This window comes from Lepidothrix coronata, unplaced genomic scaffold (genome assembly GCF_001604755.1).
Source record: "Lepidothrix coronata isolate B3197 unplaced genomic scaffold, Lepidothrix_coronata-1.0 Scaffold2, whole genome shotgun sequence".
NCBI lineage: Eukaryota > Metazoa > Chordata > Aves > Passeriformes > Pipridae > Lepidothrix > Lepidothrix coronata.
The window spans coordinates 3,996,508-4,015,038 of NW_016690182.1; the positions used below are offsets into that span (position 1 = coordinate 3,996,508).

Consider the following 18,531-nt stretch of genomic DNA (forward strand, 5'->3'; position numbering starts at 1 on the left):
TTATACACACTTTACTAAATAGTCAGATTGTACTCTAAAATGCCAAGATTTCTGATCTTTTACATTAAAGATGTCATACTAAGAGGTCTTAAGAGAAGCAGTTCTAGCTAATGAATAATGGGCTTGGGTTTTTTTTGGGGGGTATTTGTTAATTTGTTTTTTGTTTGGCTGTTTTTTTTAATTTTTAAATTTACCAGAGTGTTCTCTGTTGCATAGCATATACCACTAAACCACAAAATTTGGGGCTATTGGTTGAATGTCGTGATCAGAATTAAAAAGGAAGGTGGCTTTTATACTGGGGCTAAGAAAGTCTTGGGGCAAAATTTCTGGATTACTTTGAATAGAGACACATTCAACCACGTCAGCCGAAAAAGCCGTTCCTGCTGGCCCAAATGCAGGGCCTGGGCCATGGTGTAGTTACCAGTTCTGCATGTGGAGACACCTCTCTGAAGCTTCTGACCAGTACAGTGACCATCCCTGGTCTGAAACCAGAAACCCTCTCTGGGAATTGTTTGCAGTTGTCCTAGTGTGATGTGTACTGCAGCCATCCTCTTCCTCTAAAGAACACAGGGAATTTTCTGTCCTACCTGCTGGGCACTCTTCGTACTTAACAAATCCATTTGTGCTTAGGGTTAATGACCCATTATCCAGCATGTAGGAAATTGTGTATCTTGATCTTCAGTGAACAAAGATGACTAAACACTGAATGCAGGTTTCTCTTTAAGATGCTTAATTACTTTCTCAGTACTTCCTTTCCTCCTTTTTTTTTTTTTTCCTTTCCAAGTCTTGCTCTACTTGGTAGTAGGTGCCTTCAGATAATCTGGGTTTAGTATTTTCAGGTGTGGAGCCTCCAGGTGTTCTTCCTCTGAGCCAAAGGCTTTGTATAGGGTTTCATGAAGGGGCAGTGGCAAGTGTGTGCTGGAGTGTAATAGGCTAAATCAAGACAGTAAATTTCCTGTAACTAATGCTGATTCTATGGAAAACTCAGACAAAAAAGTTTTATAAGGAGCACTGCTTTATGAGAAGCATGTAAGTCAGGCACCCTTCCAGGCACGATATCAATACCTTACCAAACCTCTCCTGGCACCAGGCAGGTGGAGCTCTGCTCTCATTACCAACAGCACAGAATGCCAAGCCCTGTCCCCGTGTCTGAGGTGTATCCTTGAGTTTGAAACCAGTTCCCAGCATTGTTTGCTAATCCTTGATGAGTGTTTATATCAGCAAGGTACTCCTCACATGTTTTATAATCTGTATATTAAAAACCAGCGTAGCATTACAGCTGCCTCTTCTGGTTTTTTCCTCCTCTGTGCATTTCAGTAAGGTCTGTGTCCTTCTCATCTGAAACTGGTAACCCTTTTTTGCTGAAAATAAAGGTACCCAACTCAAGAGAGTCTTTCAGCATTTTCCATTCAGTGCTTTTCAGTAAGTTTCCACTTTGTTACTTGGATTGTCCATTATTTCTTCATGTCTAGAACCCAGAGAGGTGCTGGTCACTTGAGGGTTGGGAAGACCCTTGGACAAGGCAATGATACACCAGTCTGGGGGTTTTGTTGCTTTATTGCTGCTAACTCTGAGGTGTGATCAGCTAATGGTGCTCAGGCTGCTGCTTTGTCCTCACATTTCTGATTTATCCTCACTAGAGGAAGCTGAAATTAAATAGAAATCGGAAGAAGTATAGTACCTATATAAATTATGTGTGTAGAATATATGTTTAAAGAAATCACTCTTTCCATCAATTCTTTGCTCAATACTGATTTTACTTCAGATGTTTTACTGTATCTAATGCAGCGTAATTTCTCAAAAATGCCTCTTTTTTTCCTTGCTTTCTTTGGTTTCTAATGCCTGATTTCCCTTACTAACTTACTCTCCCTTGCTTCTTTTTTGTTTTTCTCCTTTCTGCAGCCCAAGAATGCCCTGCTGATTCTGACCTGAACTTTCTTATTCCCATCGCAGTGGGCATGGCGCTCGGATTCCTTATCATTCTTGTCTTTATATCTTACCTCATTGGAAGAAGAAAAAGTCGTACTGGCTATCAGTCTGTATAATCTCTTAATTCCATCTCTGTTGCCACCTTCCCTGCTCTTCTCCCTTTCCCAGACTCCCTGATCTGCCCCTTTAAAAAGAAGAAAAACAAATTAATTCATGGTTTCTTTCTTTAAAAAGATGAAAATCACTTCATGGTAGGATAACATGCCATGAGTATGAAGATGAGTTGCGATTACTTGAAGCTACTGTATGATTTTGGAAAAAGTAAGTGTTCTGAGGACCATAGAATTGAGCAGAGGTGATGTGTGTCCTTGTGAGAAATTATTTTGAGGAAAGAAGACATCTACCAAGCTTTATGTTGTTTAATCTTTTTATACAAGAAAATTTCTAGCTGCCTACAGCTTGTCTTGGATAATGCTAAAGCTAAAACTATAATTAAAAGTGTGAATGCTGTGTCAAAAGGGACTGTACATGCAGTGGGAAAAAAATACCAAGCTCTTAACAGACTTCTATGGGGAACTTGGCATATGGCTGTTCCTGTGAACCAGTCTGAATTTCCTATTCTTTCTGAATGTAAAGGTGGTACCTGATCTCACTAATAACATAATATGAGAAGAGCATCTGAGTCTTCTAGTAAATTAATTTGTTTAACATCAGTATGGAGAAGTTGACTGCTAACATATATTGAATAGCTTTGCACTTAGCATGATGTCTAATTTGCTAAGATAGTCCTGGAGAACTTTGGCTACTCAGAAAAGCCAACAGTCTGCTAAATGAAATGTCTCCTGTGCTATTTTGTTGGACTGCATTTTTCCTTTTGTTCTGAGCTCAATTGTGAAATGAGGGTGGGAGGCTGGAATTTCAGTGGCTGCAGTTTCTCTCAGCTTTGATTCTGAACATAAAAGAAATTACACAGCACTGCTCCATGTGAGGCTCAAGAGTATTTTGAGAGCACTCAAAGACTGACTAAACACAGATTGCTCAGAGATTCCTGCAGATCCTTTGGACAGCTTTCATAGGTTAACAAGAGATCACTGAAAAGCTGTGATTTAGGAGTGCAAGTGAAGATATAAAACCAGTTGGTTTTGATAGAATTTATCTGCTTTTAACCTCCTCATTATTACTGTCTCAATGTAAGAGCACAAAATTTCTAGCATGAGGAATGCTGATTGTAAAGCAGAATATATATATAGTGAAGAAAGTGACTTCCAAAGGAATAAGAGCATCTGACCTGTTTGAAGATGCTTTGTTATTAATGCCATACCTTTTGCAATTCTATGTTCCATATATAAACTGTACCAAAATATAAGTTAGTCGTTAGTGGTTGTGTTCTGCTTCACTCCCATCAGGTTCGTGTTGATGGGAGGGAAGGATGAAAGGAGCCTCTTGCTCTTTCAGCCTCTTTGGTCCACGTTGGCAGAAGCCTTGTGCAGCCAAGGAGCCCTGATTTCCAGCTGCAGGACAGCTCAAGAGCTGCCAGGTCTGCAGAGAGCTACTGAGGGCAGAGCTCTATCCTCTGCAGCAAATGTTTGCTAAAGCTGCTTTCATATTTAATCTCTTTGTGCATTGAGCCCACGTCCACGTTGTAGGGAAAGCACCTTCGGTAATCCACGTGCTTAGAGGTGACAGCCAACACTGATGTTTAAGTAACTCACAACAGCTCTATATTCAGGGAAGGGAGATTTCTGAAGAGTTAGTTTTGATGTCTGAGAAATACCTGTACATTCAATTACTCTTGTCCTCACTGTGACCAAAGATACACTCTACCTGAATCTGACAAAAGTGACTTTGTACTGCAAATGGGCTCTTGAACCAAGTTGTCTTTTTTTTAGGAATGTAATTTAATGCTGCTGAGTTGGACTGTGTGCTTCAGATTTGGTTGTCTTGGTCTTTTATATTGTACCTTTGCTCTCGCAATACTTGATTTCCCTGCCAGAGTGGTAAATGGAATTATTTCAAGGCTGGCAATTTCTGAATAACACCCCCTGGTGAGTGTGGTGCTTCTCTGCTGCCAGCAGATGGATCCCAGCTATGGTTTCATGCTCAGATTGCAGACTGAAGTATTTAACATCACTTTTGCTAGGCTATTTTAGTAAAATGTGGTCATTTCCCAGATGCAGACACATACACATATATATATATTTTATATATACATATAAAGTATTATTTTGAGCTTCAATAGAAGTCAAAAGTTGATCCAGCACTTTCAGGTTGTTGCAGCATGAAGAGTGGTGTATACAGTTTTCCAGATCTTGAAATGACTGTACAAATATGCTGAAAGCAGAATATGTGTGTGGAAAATAAAGTTAACTCTTGTGTTTATAAAGCTTTGTTTCAGTGTAAGTAGACAACACATGCCATTTCTGAAAGCTTTTCCAATGGGATTGTCAACATGCCTGGATCTGGATGTTGGTGGGGAAACAGAAGCTCTTGCTTCTAAGCTGTTCACACATTTGCATCCAAATAAGTCAATTTTATTTTGTTGATTTGATCAAAGCAAGGGTCCAGTGTCTGCTACCTCATGAATCCTTCCAACAGGCAGATAGGGAATAGACATTAAATAAAGTTTTACCTTGTTGCTAGCATAAGAACTGTTAATTACACGGCAAAAAGCATGAAGGGTTTGGTTTCCTTTCAAGACCCCACAGAACTATAAATATATTAAAAGAGCTAAAGCAATTGGCAGGGGGAGGAGTGCTTGTGGATTCAATGTATTTCTGATGGCAAAAGAAGAGCCACTCCCCCAGCATCCTCCTCCTTGGCAGAAGACAGTTTCTGTTGATCAGAAGATGCCCTTTCAGATAACTTGTGCAGGCAGAATGATTGTGTTGCCCTGGCTCTATCAGTGTCATCTGAATGATGACATCTGAGCAGAATTAGTTCCTAAACTACCTCTGGTTCAGGTTTTTAACAGTTCTTAATAAATAGGTTTTGCCAGATGGTTGGTTGTGATAGTGTAGAGGGAGTCTTATTGTTCTGGGTTCCTGAACTCTTTGGCCCAAGGAAGTTAATCAAGTTCTCAGAATTCCACTTAATCAAGTGCTCAGAATTCCAGGATCAAGTTACACACCGCTTTGAAATTCAGTCCCTAACTGGCCAGCACAGGGAGCTAAAGTCACAAACTGCATCTCTTACACCAGTGTCTGAAGAATGCTACCACAGAGTTAATTTTACTGTAGTCACTTTATTTTTAATACAAAAAATTACTTCTTAGAGACTTATATAGATCAGGAAATGACGGCAGATTAAGTACCTGGACTAGGATGTAGGACAAACATACCATAATGCTCCTGTTCAGTCAGTAATTTTAGTAAGTGTGCTTTCCAACTAGTACATTATCCCAAGGTGTCCTGTCCTGCTGTGTTCTCGTAGCTCCCAACATGCAGAGTGCAGTTCATGTCTCAGACACAAGGGCTGGGAGGGTCGGGTGGCCGTGCAGCAGAGGTTGCTCAGGGTAGCAGTGCTCTGCTGGGACAGGGACAGATGTGCTCCATCAGCCTTTGGGGATGATGAGCTGGGGGCTTCCTCCATATCCACATTGACCCTTTAACAATTAAACCACCGAGTGTTTCCCTGTGGCTGCTGCAGCGTTAGAGCTGTGACCTCTCTGGACCAGGGAAGAACCAGTCTGAAAGCTCTGGGCACTTCTGTGCCCGATCAGGAGAAGCAATGAGGCACTGCCAACCTGTGAACCGTGACAAGAGGGCTCCTTTTGCTTGGCCCTGCCTAAGAGACTTGATGAGGATTCCTGGGGCAGAGAGAAGTACTGGAGTGAGGAGGAGGGAGGGACAAATGCATTAGTCTTCCCACATCAGAAAGGAACAGCTGGAAAGGTTCAAGGGCAAATGATTTTCTGTGTGGCCCTTGCTCAACACCCTGGGTGTGCTGAACAAGCTGTGTAAAATGCTGCAGTCAAGATGCTTCTGGTGCTGAAGATCCTAGAAGGCATTTTGAGAACTGCCATTTTCACTTTTTAACTCAGTTATTGCAGGCATAATCCAGAATTTTTGCTGTTTATTATTTTAACAATAATAGTGCTGATAAACTACCCTCTTGTTAGCTTTTGCCTGAGAAATGCACATAAAACTATGGTAAAATTTAAAATTTAAAGCCAGGAAAAATGCATTCCACAGGGGTCACTCGTAAAAGACCTTATGAAAATAGCATTCGGATACCAGAGGATTTTTAATCAAAACTGAAATGCTTTTGCAGGTTCTCTGCCCAGGAGATAACTTAATTTTTACTAATAATGATTTACATCAGGTGATGAAAAATGTGGATCCATGCTCCATTGCATTTCCTTTGTTTCCTAACTATGAACAAAAATAAATTAACAATAATCTCCATGTGCCTGTTTTTCCTAGCTGAAAAAATGCTGGCTTGATGCTTTAAAAAGGAAAAAGCCTCTGACTGACTTAACCTAAGTGCCTGGTGTTGGCAGTGGCTACTTCCCGATGCTGAGTGTGAAGATGATTCGGCCCAGGAAGCGGTCGCTGTTAAGGTCGTTGATAATCCCTTTCCCATTCAGACTGCACTGAATGGGGACCAAGTGATTCTTCTCCACATCTGTAAAGTGCATGGCCACCAGTGGGGATGTGTAGTTGACCTGAAAAGAAGGGAGATTTAAGTGCAATTTTTGAGGGAGCAGAAAGGCAGGCTGGGCTCTCACGATCAGTAAAATCATTAGTAATTGGTTCACGATTCCCGGGCATTTCCCTGATGTCCATCATGATCCCATGGGATGATGAAGTTGAGCCTTTCTGTGCCTGTGCCTCAGAGGGATGGGATCATGTTGGAGTTTTGTAGTGCACCTTTGCCTCTTGGGCTGATTACCCAGGACAACACCAGACAACGGGACTCTCAGATACTTTCTGCTGTTCTAAAAACCAGCCTATGGCTTGTAATAAGAAATCCATGGTGTTCCATGGATCTGTGTGCTCAAAGGATGTGCAGACATGGCATCTGGGGCTGTTACTCAGCTTCAGCTGGCAGCAGTATGACAATAGGAGTCTAGTGCCTGCCTCATCTTCCATTTCAGGTTTTTCTGTGATGGTGTGTTCCCTCCCAACACTGCACAGCCCAGCACAGCTCAGAGCAGTGCTGGCCAGCATGTTCAGAAATAGCTGCTGATGTTGGACTGCTCTGTTTGGAGCCATCCAGCCTGAAAGCTGTTTTGCCATAGCTTTGTCAGATGCCCCATCCTTTTCCTCTTGTGTCACCTAACCCCTGACTTCCCTAATATCCTGGGAAAATGCTGGTGTTGAGACCTTCCCTGGGAGTTAGCAATGCCAATCTTAGTCTCCAGCTGGTAAATGTAATCATTCCCATTGCTAGCAAGGAGTCCCCAAGGATATCCCGTGGTTTGTCAGAGACAGAAATAGAGCACTGTAATCCCAGTGCCCATGGCCTCCCTCCTGCCTGCATCTGCCCAAAATAGCCAGAAAGCACATCTGTACTCTGCACAGCAGCTCCTGCCCTCTCCTTCTCAAAGAGGCAGAACAGAGATGCCAGAGCCATCACTTACATGAGTGAACTTGCCATAGTAGGGATAATACATGAGGTCAAACGTCCCATTCCCAGGGTAGAAGTCCACGGATCTGAGATGGCTCTCGTTGCCTTTCTGTGATCAGAGAAAAAAATAAGGACACACACACACACATAGGACATGGGACACAAAATGCAGCTCCCTGCAGAGCAAGGCAAAGGAGCTTTAATATGGATGTCTCCTGCCAGCCCACGGCAGGGCTCAGCTGTGCTGCCCACAGGGTGCCTGCTGTGAGCACAGCTGCTCTCCTGATCCCAGCCAGGGCAGAACGGAGCTATGGAGCCATGGGCAAGGGTTTGAGTTTGCTGCCTGTTGATTTCTAGGGTATGATCCAGCAGCTGCCTGGGCAGTGGGAGCCCTTCCTTCCCCTTATTGCAGTTGGCTTGCAGGGTGCCCCCCAGGACTGAGGGTGCTGTGGAGAGGCTGGAGATGGATGTGAGCAGTTCCTGCATGTTTCCCCCAGTTCCAGGCTCTAGCTGGCACTGCAGCACCCAGCCCAGCAGGTCTGCCCACAGGGGCTGAGCAGAGTGCTGCCAGTCAGGCTGACAGCAGCCAGCAGCACTCAGAGGGTGATGGCCAAGGTGGGAAGCAGGAGACTGGTGGCCTCTGCTGCTCTCAGCAGACCAGCCCCCACTTGCACCCAGACACATGGGCAGCACTGGGTCCTGTGAGTGTTTGGGGCTAAAATGAAGACAGATGGTGGTGGGGTCCATCATTTGGCATTGGCATTTGGCCTTGTACCCACCACAGTGCCCAGCATGAAGGAAAGCAGTACCTGCACTTTGCAGTCCACCCTCACAGGGACCCCAGCGCCAGGGCGGTAGCCTATGATCTGCAAAAACAAAAACCATCCATGCTTGTAGGAAATGCAGTGCCAAGCATGTGCTGCCACCCTTCTCCAGGGCTTAAACCTTTCTGGGTGCCAGTCACATTGCTCAGGACAGGAGCTGTGTGTCCCTACAGCAGAGTCTGTCACCCCACACAGTGTGACCTGCCCTTGGCTGAGTGCTGGATTGGTGCCTGAGAGCAGGGGCAGAGCAGAGCACCCAGAAAGCCCAAACACCCTGGAGTAACACAGCCCCCTCCCCACACAGTTCACATCCTCTTAGGCTTATTTTCCCAGCAGTATGCACTGAACCACCACGCTGTTAGATTTAAAATAAACTCAGTTCTATGAAAATTCCCACTGTAAAGTGCCTGGGGTCTGGAATGTACCCTGAAAGCTCAGTTCTTCCCAGAGAAGGGCCTGGCACGAGGTCCTCTAAGCACTCAAGCCTCAGCAAATCAAATCAAGCAAGTTTTGTAGTGTTTCTTTTTATGTTTTCTAGTGGGTATGAGCCAGCAAGTTTGGGGATTCTAGTTCACTTTTTCTCTGGGCCTGAGAAGTGAAAGAGTTTCAGTCCCTGCATGGTCTTTATCACACTGGGATGCACTGAAGGAAGGAATTGAGATGAAAAGCTTCCTCTGTACCCGGTTCATCTTCAGCAGGATGCAGGGCTGGCCTTTGGAGTATCCAAATGTTGGGTCCTCAATGCCAGAGCAGTTCTGCAGCAGTGAGCGCTTGAACTGGCAGGCCTTCTTCTCCTCACTGTCATCACCCCCTTGGATGAAGTACTGTCCCGAGACACACTCGATGTTCTTTTCTTCTTGAACTTTGTCATCATAAGCTGGGGGGGACCAAGAGACTTGTTAAAATTTCCTGAGACCTGCACAGACCCACACTCTCAGAGTACATCCACATGTCAAGGGCATTAGAAAGTCCCACCCAGAAAGGCAAAGCTCCCTCCCACAGAAGCTCCCATGTCCTTTTGAGCCTCGCTTTCCAAATGGGGGTCATGAGATGCCCAGGAGGAGACCCCTGCACCCATGTGTGCATGGATGGAAACAACTCACCAGCATGATTCCTGGGGTGATGAAGAGCTTACCTGCTAGGAAGTGGTGCATGCTGTCCACGTAGGGCTGCCACGTGTTGGGCTGAGAGACATTGAAGGCAATGGTGAACCCATTCAAGTATGGCCTGATCATCACTCCTGAAGAAGGAGATGGACTCTGATACAGCAAACGTGGGTGGACTGGCCACGGGCTTGGGGTGTGTGTTGTAGGGGCTGGTTGCTCTGTGACTGGGCTTGGGGCTGGGCACAGCCATGAGAGTGGCAGCACCAGTGCACAAATCGACTCTCTTCTCAACCTACTGATCCCTCACCTCCACTTCACCCCCAGAGAACACCATATACACATCAAAATATCCCAGGAAACAGGGGAGATATGGAGGGTCTCAGCAGTGCTGTGGGTAAGTGATGGGCTTGGGGTTGCACAGAGGGGCTGAGGCATTCTCCATGTTCCCAGCTGCCTGGCTGGCTCCAGACAGGGGTCAAGGTGAGAGGGCCTTGTGTTCCCCACCAACACAAAAAACACAGGGAAAATGCTGTGTCTGATACAGGGAAAGGATATTCTGAACATTATCTTGCCAGAACTCCCCCAAATAATAAAAATTGCTCTTGATTTGCATTTTGTTTTGAAGATATGAGGTATAAACAGGCAGCAGCTGAAATGAATCAGCATCACCTATGAAATGACTAAACTTGGCCATTTACCTTGAGAATAACAATAACAATAAATAGCATAATTAAATAACAATTAGTATAATCAGGACAAATGCTTCCCATGGGGCTATTTAAGATGTCTGATCCTCTGCAGAGAACCTGCAGCTCTGTCAGTGCCCTGAGGTAAGTGAGAACACGCTGTGTGATGGAGGGCTGGGTGACTGTGGGAGTGTACAGCTCCAGCAGGGCTTTGTCTGAGGTCCCAGCCATGCCATTTCAGTAGGCCATTGCTGGGCAAGTGCCCTCAGAGGTGCCCAGGGTCAGGCTGGCTGGGGTACGTACCTGGTGGAGACACGCGGTCCCGGAACCTGGGCGTGTAGGGGCTCAGCGTGAGCAGCATCACGTACATGCAAAAAGCAAACATTCCCGCCAGGCACGTGTAGAAAACGAAGTAAAACAGTAAGATCAGGCCTGCAAAAGACAGAGGCATGTTGCTGTTGATGCAACCAGAGCACATCCCGTGGGAGGCGTCCCACAGGGATGCACAGTCGTGCTCAGCTCGGCGTCCTCCACAGCTCTGAGCCTGTGGTGGAGGTGGGAGCTTGCACACACACACCCTGCACACAGACCCTGGTGGTTTTGGGTGCAGGACTCTCAGCCAGACATGCTCCCTATCCAGCCCTGGGGCTGGGGCAGCTGCTACTCGGCTCTGTACCCCTTTTGCTGCAAGGCCCTTCCCAGAGCAGTCAGGACCAGCTGTCTGCATGTCCACCTGCCTCAGCTCCCTCCAACAGATAGACCCAGCCTTGCCTCTTGCCCTTCCCACCTGCTCTTGGCATGGTAACATGCAAGGATACCCACTGGCTTCAGCACCTCCAAATTCCTGATGGGGCTGTGGGGTGATGCTCCTGCCCTGACTCGTGTCCCCTGCATGGCAGGGACCCTGTGCTGAGACTCAGTGAGCAGCATCTGAACACTCTGGGGCTGCAGCACCACACTGGCTGTTTCATGGCCCGGACATTCAGGGAATGGGTTTGTTTTTCCTCTGGACCAGGCTCATGGCTGAGGATGTCTCAGGAGGCCATGGCCTATGAATAAAACCCAGCGGTTCAGAAAGCAAAATGAAGCCCTAACCCAAACATTTCCCAGGAGAAACGTTCCGGCAGCTCAGGGGGAGCCCTGGGAACACAGATGTGCTCTCCTGCCGTGCTTCTGCCGCAGCCACGGTGCTGGGAAACACTGAGGGCCATGTCCTGCTGTGAGCTGAGCTGAGGTGCATGGGACCATCACTGCTGCTGGTGGCACAGCAGAGACAATGCCCAGCCCTGCCACGGTGATGCTGGATGGTGCCTCTGCCCCAGCCTGGCAGAGCTAGAACTGCTGCTGGGGTGCCAAGATGATGCTTGTTGAAATATCTTGCCTCTAGCATTCCCCCTCTGATGTTTTCTGCAGTGCAGTGGGAAGCATTGTCACTGGCAGAGATGGGGGTGCAGCCTTTCCCAGGGCCTGGGCCCTCCAGTGATAACCCTGTGGCCCTGCACTTTGTCAGTGCAAGTCCCCTGAGCCCCCAGTCTGTGGGGGACACCTTCAGAGCAGCACGGGGGAGCAGCCCCAGGCTGGGCAAATTTCCTCCTCAACCATGAGATGAGGATGGGAAAGTTCAGCTTCATTCACCTCCAAGTGTTCTCACTTTAAAAGAAATTTTGATTTTCACAGTAGTTTCAATGTCTCTCTCCTGTCCCCCTGTACAGGCATGTGAGCACAAGTGTGTGCACCGAGGGCATGTGTGTCCATGGAGGGTGGGATCCTATGGCAGAGCACGATGATCCCAGGGTGCAGGAGGATGGTGCACCCACCCTGAGGCTGAAAATAAATAACTGCTAGCAGGGTCACATCCACATCAGACCGAGCAAGTTCTCTCACAGGCATCTTCTCAGCACCTGGCAGAGCCTCCAGAAACACAAACCCACATCCCTAAGGACTGTCACCCCCATACTGCTCCCGCACTTCATTCTGCACCTTCCCATCCAGCAAAGAGGCAGAAGAACTGGGCTGCCTCCATGGCCAGCAAAGGGCACAGGGGAGCAAATGTGGATGTCAGGATCTGACCCTGGCTCATGTTTGTGGGTTTTCAGCCTCCTCTGGTGCTGATGGGCAGCTTCCCCTCCTGGCTGTCCCCACAGGCTTTGCAGGAGACCCAGAGCGCTCAGCAGGGGCACAGGCAGGCTGCGGGGATTGCAACATGTTGCCAGTGCCAGCCAAGGGCTGCCAACACTGAGCACCAGCCCTGAGAGCTCACAGCCTTACACTGGTGTGGATGTGCGAGTGATTCTGGGCTCAGGTTGGGATTTTCACTCTGCCACGGGAGCTGTGTGCTGTCAGAACAGAGCTGGAAAGGTGGACTGCACTGCATGTGCTGTGGCACTTTGGTTTTGCACCGAGCCTGCAGCAGAGCTCTCCCCACAGCAAAGGGCTGCTCTTAACCACCCGGGGTACCTCCAGCCTCAGAGGTAATTTTTGAGGGCCACATGGATGCAGATAAAGTAGACAGGGCACTCAGAACCCTCACTGGCACATCCCAGCCCACTGGCCCTGACAGCACTTGTGGGTTCTGCTGTGGGCACCATGGCACATCCCGGGAAGTTGTGGGGTGACAGTGGGGACCAGCCCTTCCCTCCCCAGAGCCAGGGATCACATAGGCAGGGAGGGCTGCTCAGCCCTGTGGTGTGCACCCTTCACAAAACACCTGCCCTACAGCTTGAGTACCCTTCCTCTACCAACCTGATGACCCCAAAGCCACTGTCCCACAGGCTCCTGACTTACACAGGCAGGAGCTGGGGTGCTGGCAGAAGCAGAGATGCATGGCTGCAGCAGACTGACCTGCAGCCCCCATGCTTTTTCAGACTCTAAATTTCTTTCCAGGACTCAGTCTGGGCAGCTGAAATCTTTGCTTTCACACTCTGAGTCAACATTAACATCCAGAACAAGAGTTTTCTGCTTGTCCTCCTCACTAGTTCTTTATTGCACTGGCTAGAAATATTTACACTAAAAAAATGGACAGGGGTGGTCAGTCCAAGCTATTCACAGTTAAGTGAATCTGTTGTGAAGCAGAAAAGGCAGCAATCCCCAGAAGTAGGGCTTGAGCAAGGACCTACCCCAGCTCTTGGCTGTTCTCCCCAGGCATGTTCTCTCCTCCGGGTTCCACAGGAATATCTTCATCTCCCCAGCCAGGTCTGCCCAGGTTTTGCTCCCCATCTCTGCCTTGGTCTCGTCCTTCCCTCTGTCAGGATCTTGGACCTTCTCCTCATGCTTATTTTCCTGGAAGAGTTACAGAACACAACCCCCACAGGCAAGCTGAACATCTCATTGGCCAAAAATAAATGCAAAAGCACTTAATAGCTGGAAATGTTTCAAATTTCCATTTTCCCATCATCACTCTTGAGTTAAAGAGAGGCAGTTTTGGCTGTTCCGACTTAAGATCTCTTAGAACCCAGCACCCATTTTTCCATGACATGTACGTCACTGCCATCACACTGGGTACTGTCTCCTTGTCCTGGCATTTACAGAAACTCATCTTTTTCCACCTGTATGAACATGACCAAAGAAAACCTGTGATCTGGGAGGGTCAGGACTGTTCCCACGCTTCTGCAACATCTCTGAGCTCAAATGCACATTTTCAGTGCTACCACAGATGATAGCAGGCAGCAGCATATAAGGTCATTCAGTTTGTTTTTCTTGGTGCAGGAGGAAGTGTTTAGTGTTTGGAGAAATCCCTTTGTTGTTATATTTCAGTTATGCTGAGTTCCAGGGAAAAGCATCTCCTCAGGTTGCAACAGTTTGTATTTTGCCTCGGTGGTGAAAACTTGTTTGTCCAGAACTGAGGAACACAAACCTCTCTGTACCTGGCCCTGGCCAAGAGTCGCTTGAGACACAGCAGCCGTCCTTGAACCTGGGCATGTTCTGTGTCTCCAAAAGCAGGCAGTGAGGTAGGATAAGGTGCCGACCTGACTTTCAGCCGGGGAGGAGGGCGATGCTGAGGTCTGGATGGGTTCATCGCCTCCCCACATTTAATGCAGATGCCGCTGCAGGGCTCAGCCGCCCCCGGCTGGGTCAGAGCCACGCTCGTGCAAACCGGGCACGGCTCCCCGGGGTGCTGCGCCCGCTCCGAGCGCGGATCCACAGCAGCTGCACCGGCAGCATCGCCCCGTGTCTGCGCCGAGGGCCATGGAAACCTGCCGGCCGCGGGCACCTGTTGGAGCCAGGGCTGACAAACAAGACATTTGCACCCCGTAGGTTGCCCCGGGGGAGCCGGGAAGTTGCCGACAGCTTGGCAGAACGCCTGGCTTGGAAACACCTTTGAATCGGGGGCGGGGGGATTAAACTCTTGCGCAGACACGCAAATACTGCAAAACAGCGAGAATGGGGGCAGAGTACTGACTCCAAAGCCTGAATGTGTCCCTTGGGGAGCCTGGTCAGACCCAGCGTGGCTGTAAACCATCAGCATCCCACTGACTGCCCTGATCGGCTCTGGCTAAAGCCCCGGTGGGACTCCTTTGTTAGCCCGCCTGCGTCAGAGCCTGCTCCCGGCACAGTGCCCACGGTTCCCGTACGGCCAAGGCAATGCTTGGCCCAGGTCCTGCACCCCAGGCTGGAGCCCTTCCCGAGCCAGTTCCTGCATGGCCAGAGGTACAGGGCACACATGGTACGGGCTGATGGAAACACGGGATCGGTGTGGGGCAGCTGGACAGGATGGGACAACCACACTGCCTAGCAGACGCCTCTTAGCTAGGGAGCTGGGTCAGGTCTGGAATGAACCACCTCCCAGGCAGTTTAGCTTTGCAGCCCAGGACAGAGACGGTCTTGGAGCAGTCCCTTTCACTTGGACAAGGTGCAGAAGGAGTGGCAGCAGCTGGGGCAGGATGGGACACACAGCCAGGTAGGATGTGTTGGAACACTGGACAGCCCTGGGCTGCTGTGGGCCATGACATCAGGAAAAGAAAAGCTGGATCCCTGGCGAGATCACTCTGTGCTGCCGATTGCACGTGTCCTGGGGGAAGCCAGGGGCTTTCCCTTTTCCTCACCCCAGACCAGGTCAGCTCTAAATGGGGGATTCCTCCTGCTGAAATCCAGGTGTGCAGAGTCGCTGTGCCCAGGTGTCCCTGTCCCTCCTAGTCCCCCTCATCAGCCAGCACCACTAGCCAGACCTGCCACTGTCCTTTCCCCTCCCAGTACAAAGTGCTTTGCCGAAGGGACAAAGCAGCATTTCCTGAAGCAAAGTAGTTATATTTATCAACCATGAAGCAGGTCCTTGCAGCAGCTCCCACTCTCCTCTTGGAGGGTGGCCAGCAGCCCCCAAAATACTCACCGCCTCCTGGCTGGAACTGCTGTGCTGGCCCTCCATGCCCCTGGTGCTGGTGTTCCTGTCCATCCCTGGGTGGGAAATGCAGAGAAATATGAATGTTAGCACAGCAGCATGAGCCTCATTGTGGGTGCCATGTCACCCCTGCTCTCAGGAACCCACAGGCACAGCCCCATAGCCCCACAGCACCTCCCAAAACCACAGCTGTGCCAAGACCTCTGCCTGTCTGTGGGGAGCCACACTGCTTTCCCTCCCTACCCTGCAAAGCTCAGTGTTCAGGAGTGGATCAAAAAATAACTTGCTTTCCCAAGAGGGGTGAGCTCAGTGCAACAGGATCCCATCCTGAGTCCTCCGGAATCTGGTGCCCTTTGCAGCCCCCTCACTGAGTATTGCCTCATGTTTGGGTCCCCATCACTGCCAGTCAGTGCCCTACATGGGAAGCCAGGCTCTTCGCCCCCAGGAGACCATGCAGCTGTTAATAAACATTAGCAAATCACTAGGGTTTCCTATGGCCACATGTCGGTCAATGTGTGCTTGTCAGTCACAGCGGGCCACGGTTAATGCTTACAAAATCTCTTTTGCAATGAAGGGGCAGTGCAAGGGGCAGGTCTATATTTACCCCTTCGAATAAAGACAGCAGCCAGAAGTTCACAGCATTGGCTTCCTCAACCTGGCTTAAAGAGCTGGGCACAGCCAACCAGACAAAATCCAGAGGGACACCTTACTGTGGCATCCAGCAGATCGGGGCTGGGGGGTGTCAGATTTTTCACCCATCAGTGAATTACAGGCACAGGATGAAGCACTGGGGCACAGGGGCTGCGTGCTGGAGCCCTGCTCCTGGAACAGCTCCAGTGGTGCGATGGCAGGGACAGGCAGCTCTGGTTGTGCCCACACAGCTCTCAAGGAACAGCAGGGCTCGTTTTACACGTCTGTCCCAGCAGGAGCTTGGCACTATCCACCAGCTCATTTATTGGCACAATTCCAATGGGACCGGTGACCCTTCCCTTCACAAGAGAGCCAGGCCTTGTTCAACAGTGGCAAAAGACTGCCTTGCCTAGGCTGGGGCTCTGCCCGGAGGCACAGGGACATCTGTCCCAGGCTCCCACAGGGCTGCACCGTGCCATCCAAGCAGGTAAAGCACCACTTCTCCCTCTCCTCTCCTGAGCATGGCTGAAAGCCCTCACCGGCTGCACTAATAAACGGGCACAGTAGGAAACAAAGAGGTCTGGCAGCTGCCCTGGTCTGTGCCGAGTTGGCCGGGGCTGGCACACACCTGCTGGGTCTGCAGGCAGGGCTGGCTCAGTACCGGTGCCGGTGCCTGCCTGCAGCCAGCCCACCGGCAGGAGGGCACTCGGGCTGCTGTGCTCACAGCTGGACCTCCTGGCCAGGCTGGCGCCTTGGGGCAAGGGTTGCCTTCCTGAAGCTCAGGAGCTGGGATGGGATGCAGGGATTTAACATGGCCTGGGCAATTGTAGGGCACCAGCAGCTCCCCGGGGGCACACACACCCTGTCACAGCAGTTGTGCTGCTGCTCAGCCTGACCCTGGCACGGAGTGGAGGAGGGAACTGAGACCTGCCTCTTCCATCACTGTCACAGAGTGGGGGCGACTGAGCAGGTGGGGACCAGTGCCAGCCCCTCTGTCCAGTGGGACACAGGCAGTGAGCTCAGGGCTCCTCTAGTTCATCCGAGGTGAATAACTGCTGTTTTCTCTGGAGGTGATGTGTTCTTTGCCATTAATTGATCTGGGCATTTGTAACTTGTCTCTCGCACCGCTGTCAGTGTATGCTTTCCCTTTTCTCCTGGGAGAAGCTGGTCATTAGGCTCTTATCCAGTTAAAGTGTGGTGTGCTGTGTTGTTTTTTTTTTTTTTTTTTTTTAAGCAGAGATAGGATTAGTTCTTTTAACTTGATGAAATATGCTTGAAACAATTATATGATTTGTACTTAGCACCTTTCAGCCCAGGGCATTAAAGTGATTTACAAGCAATTATGAAGCCTGCTGGGAAGATGCTTTTATTGCTATTTTATAGATAGGATATGGAAAACAGAGGTTAAGGGCCTGTCCTAGCTCCTTGGCCAGAGACGCAGGGAGATTGCAGGGGATTGCTGCCTCCATGGGACAGGGCAAGGGCAGCAGCAGGCATCGCCACCGGAGCGTCTCAGAGCACCGGGAAACAAAACACTGGGCTGCCCGGGACTGTCACCCACACCGCAGGGAGGAGGGACATGGGGAGGACGAGGTAACAGAGAGGTGCCAGGGAGGTGTTTGGTGAAGGACAGAATGTCCCAGAGCAACAGGGCTTGAGAGGGGTGGGAGCTGCTGAAGGTAAAGGGGCTGGAGAAAGATGGGGAGAGCCAACACCAGCGAGGCGGGAAGCCCCTCTGGCCGGGCTGCCGGTGAGTGCGGCGGGACCTCCCGAAGAAGGGGCAGCACCTCTGTCCCCTCCGGAGATGGGGCAGGAGCTCTGTCCCTCCCTCCCCAGCCCCTCCTGGGGTACTGTCGCTCCGCTGTTTCCAGCGGGACGGCCCCGGGCAGTCACTTGGGAAGGACGTGCCCGTGCCCAAGCGCTCCCCGCGGACCCGGGGGTGCAGCGGGCGGTGCAGTCCGGTTCTGTTCGGTTCGGTTCGGTTCGGTGCAGTTCGGTTCTGTTCGGTTCCGTTCGGTGCAGTTCGGTGCAGTTCGGTGCAGTTCGGTGCAGTTCGGTGCAGTTCGGTTCTGTTCGGTGCAGTTCGGTTCTGTTCGGTTCGGTTCGGTTCCGTTCGGTTCTGTTCGGTTCTGTTCGGTTCCGTTCGGTTCCGTTCGGTTCCGTTCGGTTCCGTTCGGTTCCGTTCGGTTCTGTTCGGTTCTGTTCGGTGCAGTTCGGTTCGGTTCGGTTCTGTTCGGTGCAGTTCGGTTCTGTTCGTTCCCGCTCGGCGCTGCCCGGTTCCGAGCCGGCCCCGCCGCTCGTTCCCGCCCCACTGCGCAGGCGCGGCGCAGCCGGTGCCGGGGCTGTGGCCGCCGCCGTGGCCCCGCGGCTGCGGCGGGAGCGGCGGCACCGGCACCATGCGGCAGTCCCTGACTCAGCAGCGCCCGGGCGGCGTGGCCCTGCCCGACTCCGTG

General features: G+C 50.1%; 3 protein-coding genes across 5 annotated transcripts in view; 2 read left to right on the forward strand and 1 right to left on the reverse strand.

The window, feature by feature from the left end:
- The window catches only part of LAMP2 (lysosomal associated membrane protein 2), a 13,873-nt gene extending 9,561 nt beyond the window's left edge, over nucleotides 1–4,312 (forward strand). For both annotated transcript variants that reach the window (XM_017815126.1, XM_017815144.1), the window contains exon 9: nucleotides 1,903–4,312. In XM_017815126.1, coding sequence (XP_017670615.1) covers nucleotides 1,903–2,045 — 143 coding nt within the window. In that variant the 3' untranslated portion in view covers nucleotides 2,046–4,312. The remainder of the gene's footprint in view (nucleotides 1–1,902) is intronic.
- Nucleotides 4,313–5,150: 838 nt separating this feature from the next.
- ATP1B4 (ATPase Na+/K+ transporting family member beta 4) lies at nucleotides 5,151–15,817 on the reverse strand. 2 transcript variants are annotated; one of them, XM_017815170.1, is made up of 9 exons: nucleotides 15,692–15,817; nucleotides 15,440–15,504; nucleotides 13,230–13,392; nucleotides 10,417–10,545; nucleotides 9,457–9,561; nucleotides 9,002–9,198; nucleotides 8,307–8,363; nucleotides 7,511–7,606; nucleotides 5,151–6,592 (listed from the first exon to the last, which is right to left on the reverse strand). In XM_017815170.1, exons 2-9 carry the CDS (start codon nucleotides 15,500–15,502, stop codon nucleotides 6,431–6,433), a joined length of 972 nt encoding a protein of 323 aa, XP_017670659.1. In that variant the 5' UTR covers nucleotides 15,503–15,504; nucleotides 15,692–15,817; the 3' UTR covers nucleotides 5,151–6,430. The 2 variants fall into 2 exon arrangements, with proteins under 2 accessions (XP_017670659.1, XP_017670668.1); XM_017815179.1 differs by lacking the exon at nucleotides 15,692–15,817 and adding an exon at nucleotides 15,623–15,688.
- A 2,626-nt stretch (nucleotides 15,818–18,443) lies between these two features.
- Nucleotides 18,444–18,531, forward strand: part of TMEM255A (transmembrane protein 255A) — a 23,912-nt gene continuing 23,824 nt past the window's right edge. Inside the window, exon 1 of the mRNA XM_017815189.1 lies at nucleotides 18,444–18,531. Within this exon, the coding sequence (XP_017670678.1) occupies nucleotides 18,475–18,531 (57 nt within the window). The 5' untranslated portion in view covers nucleotides 18,444–18,474.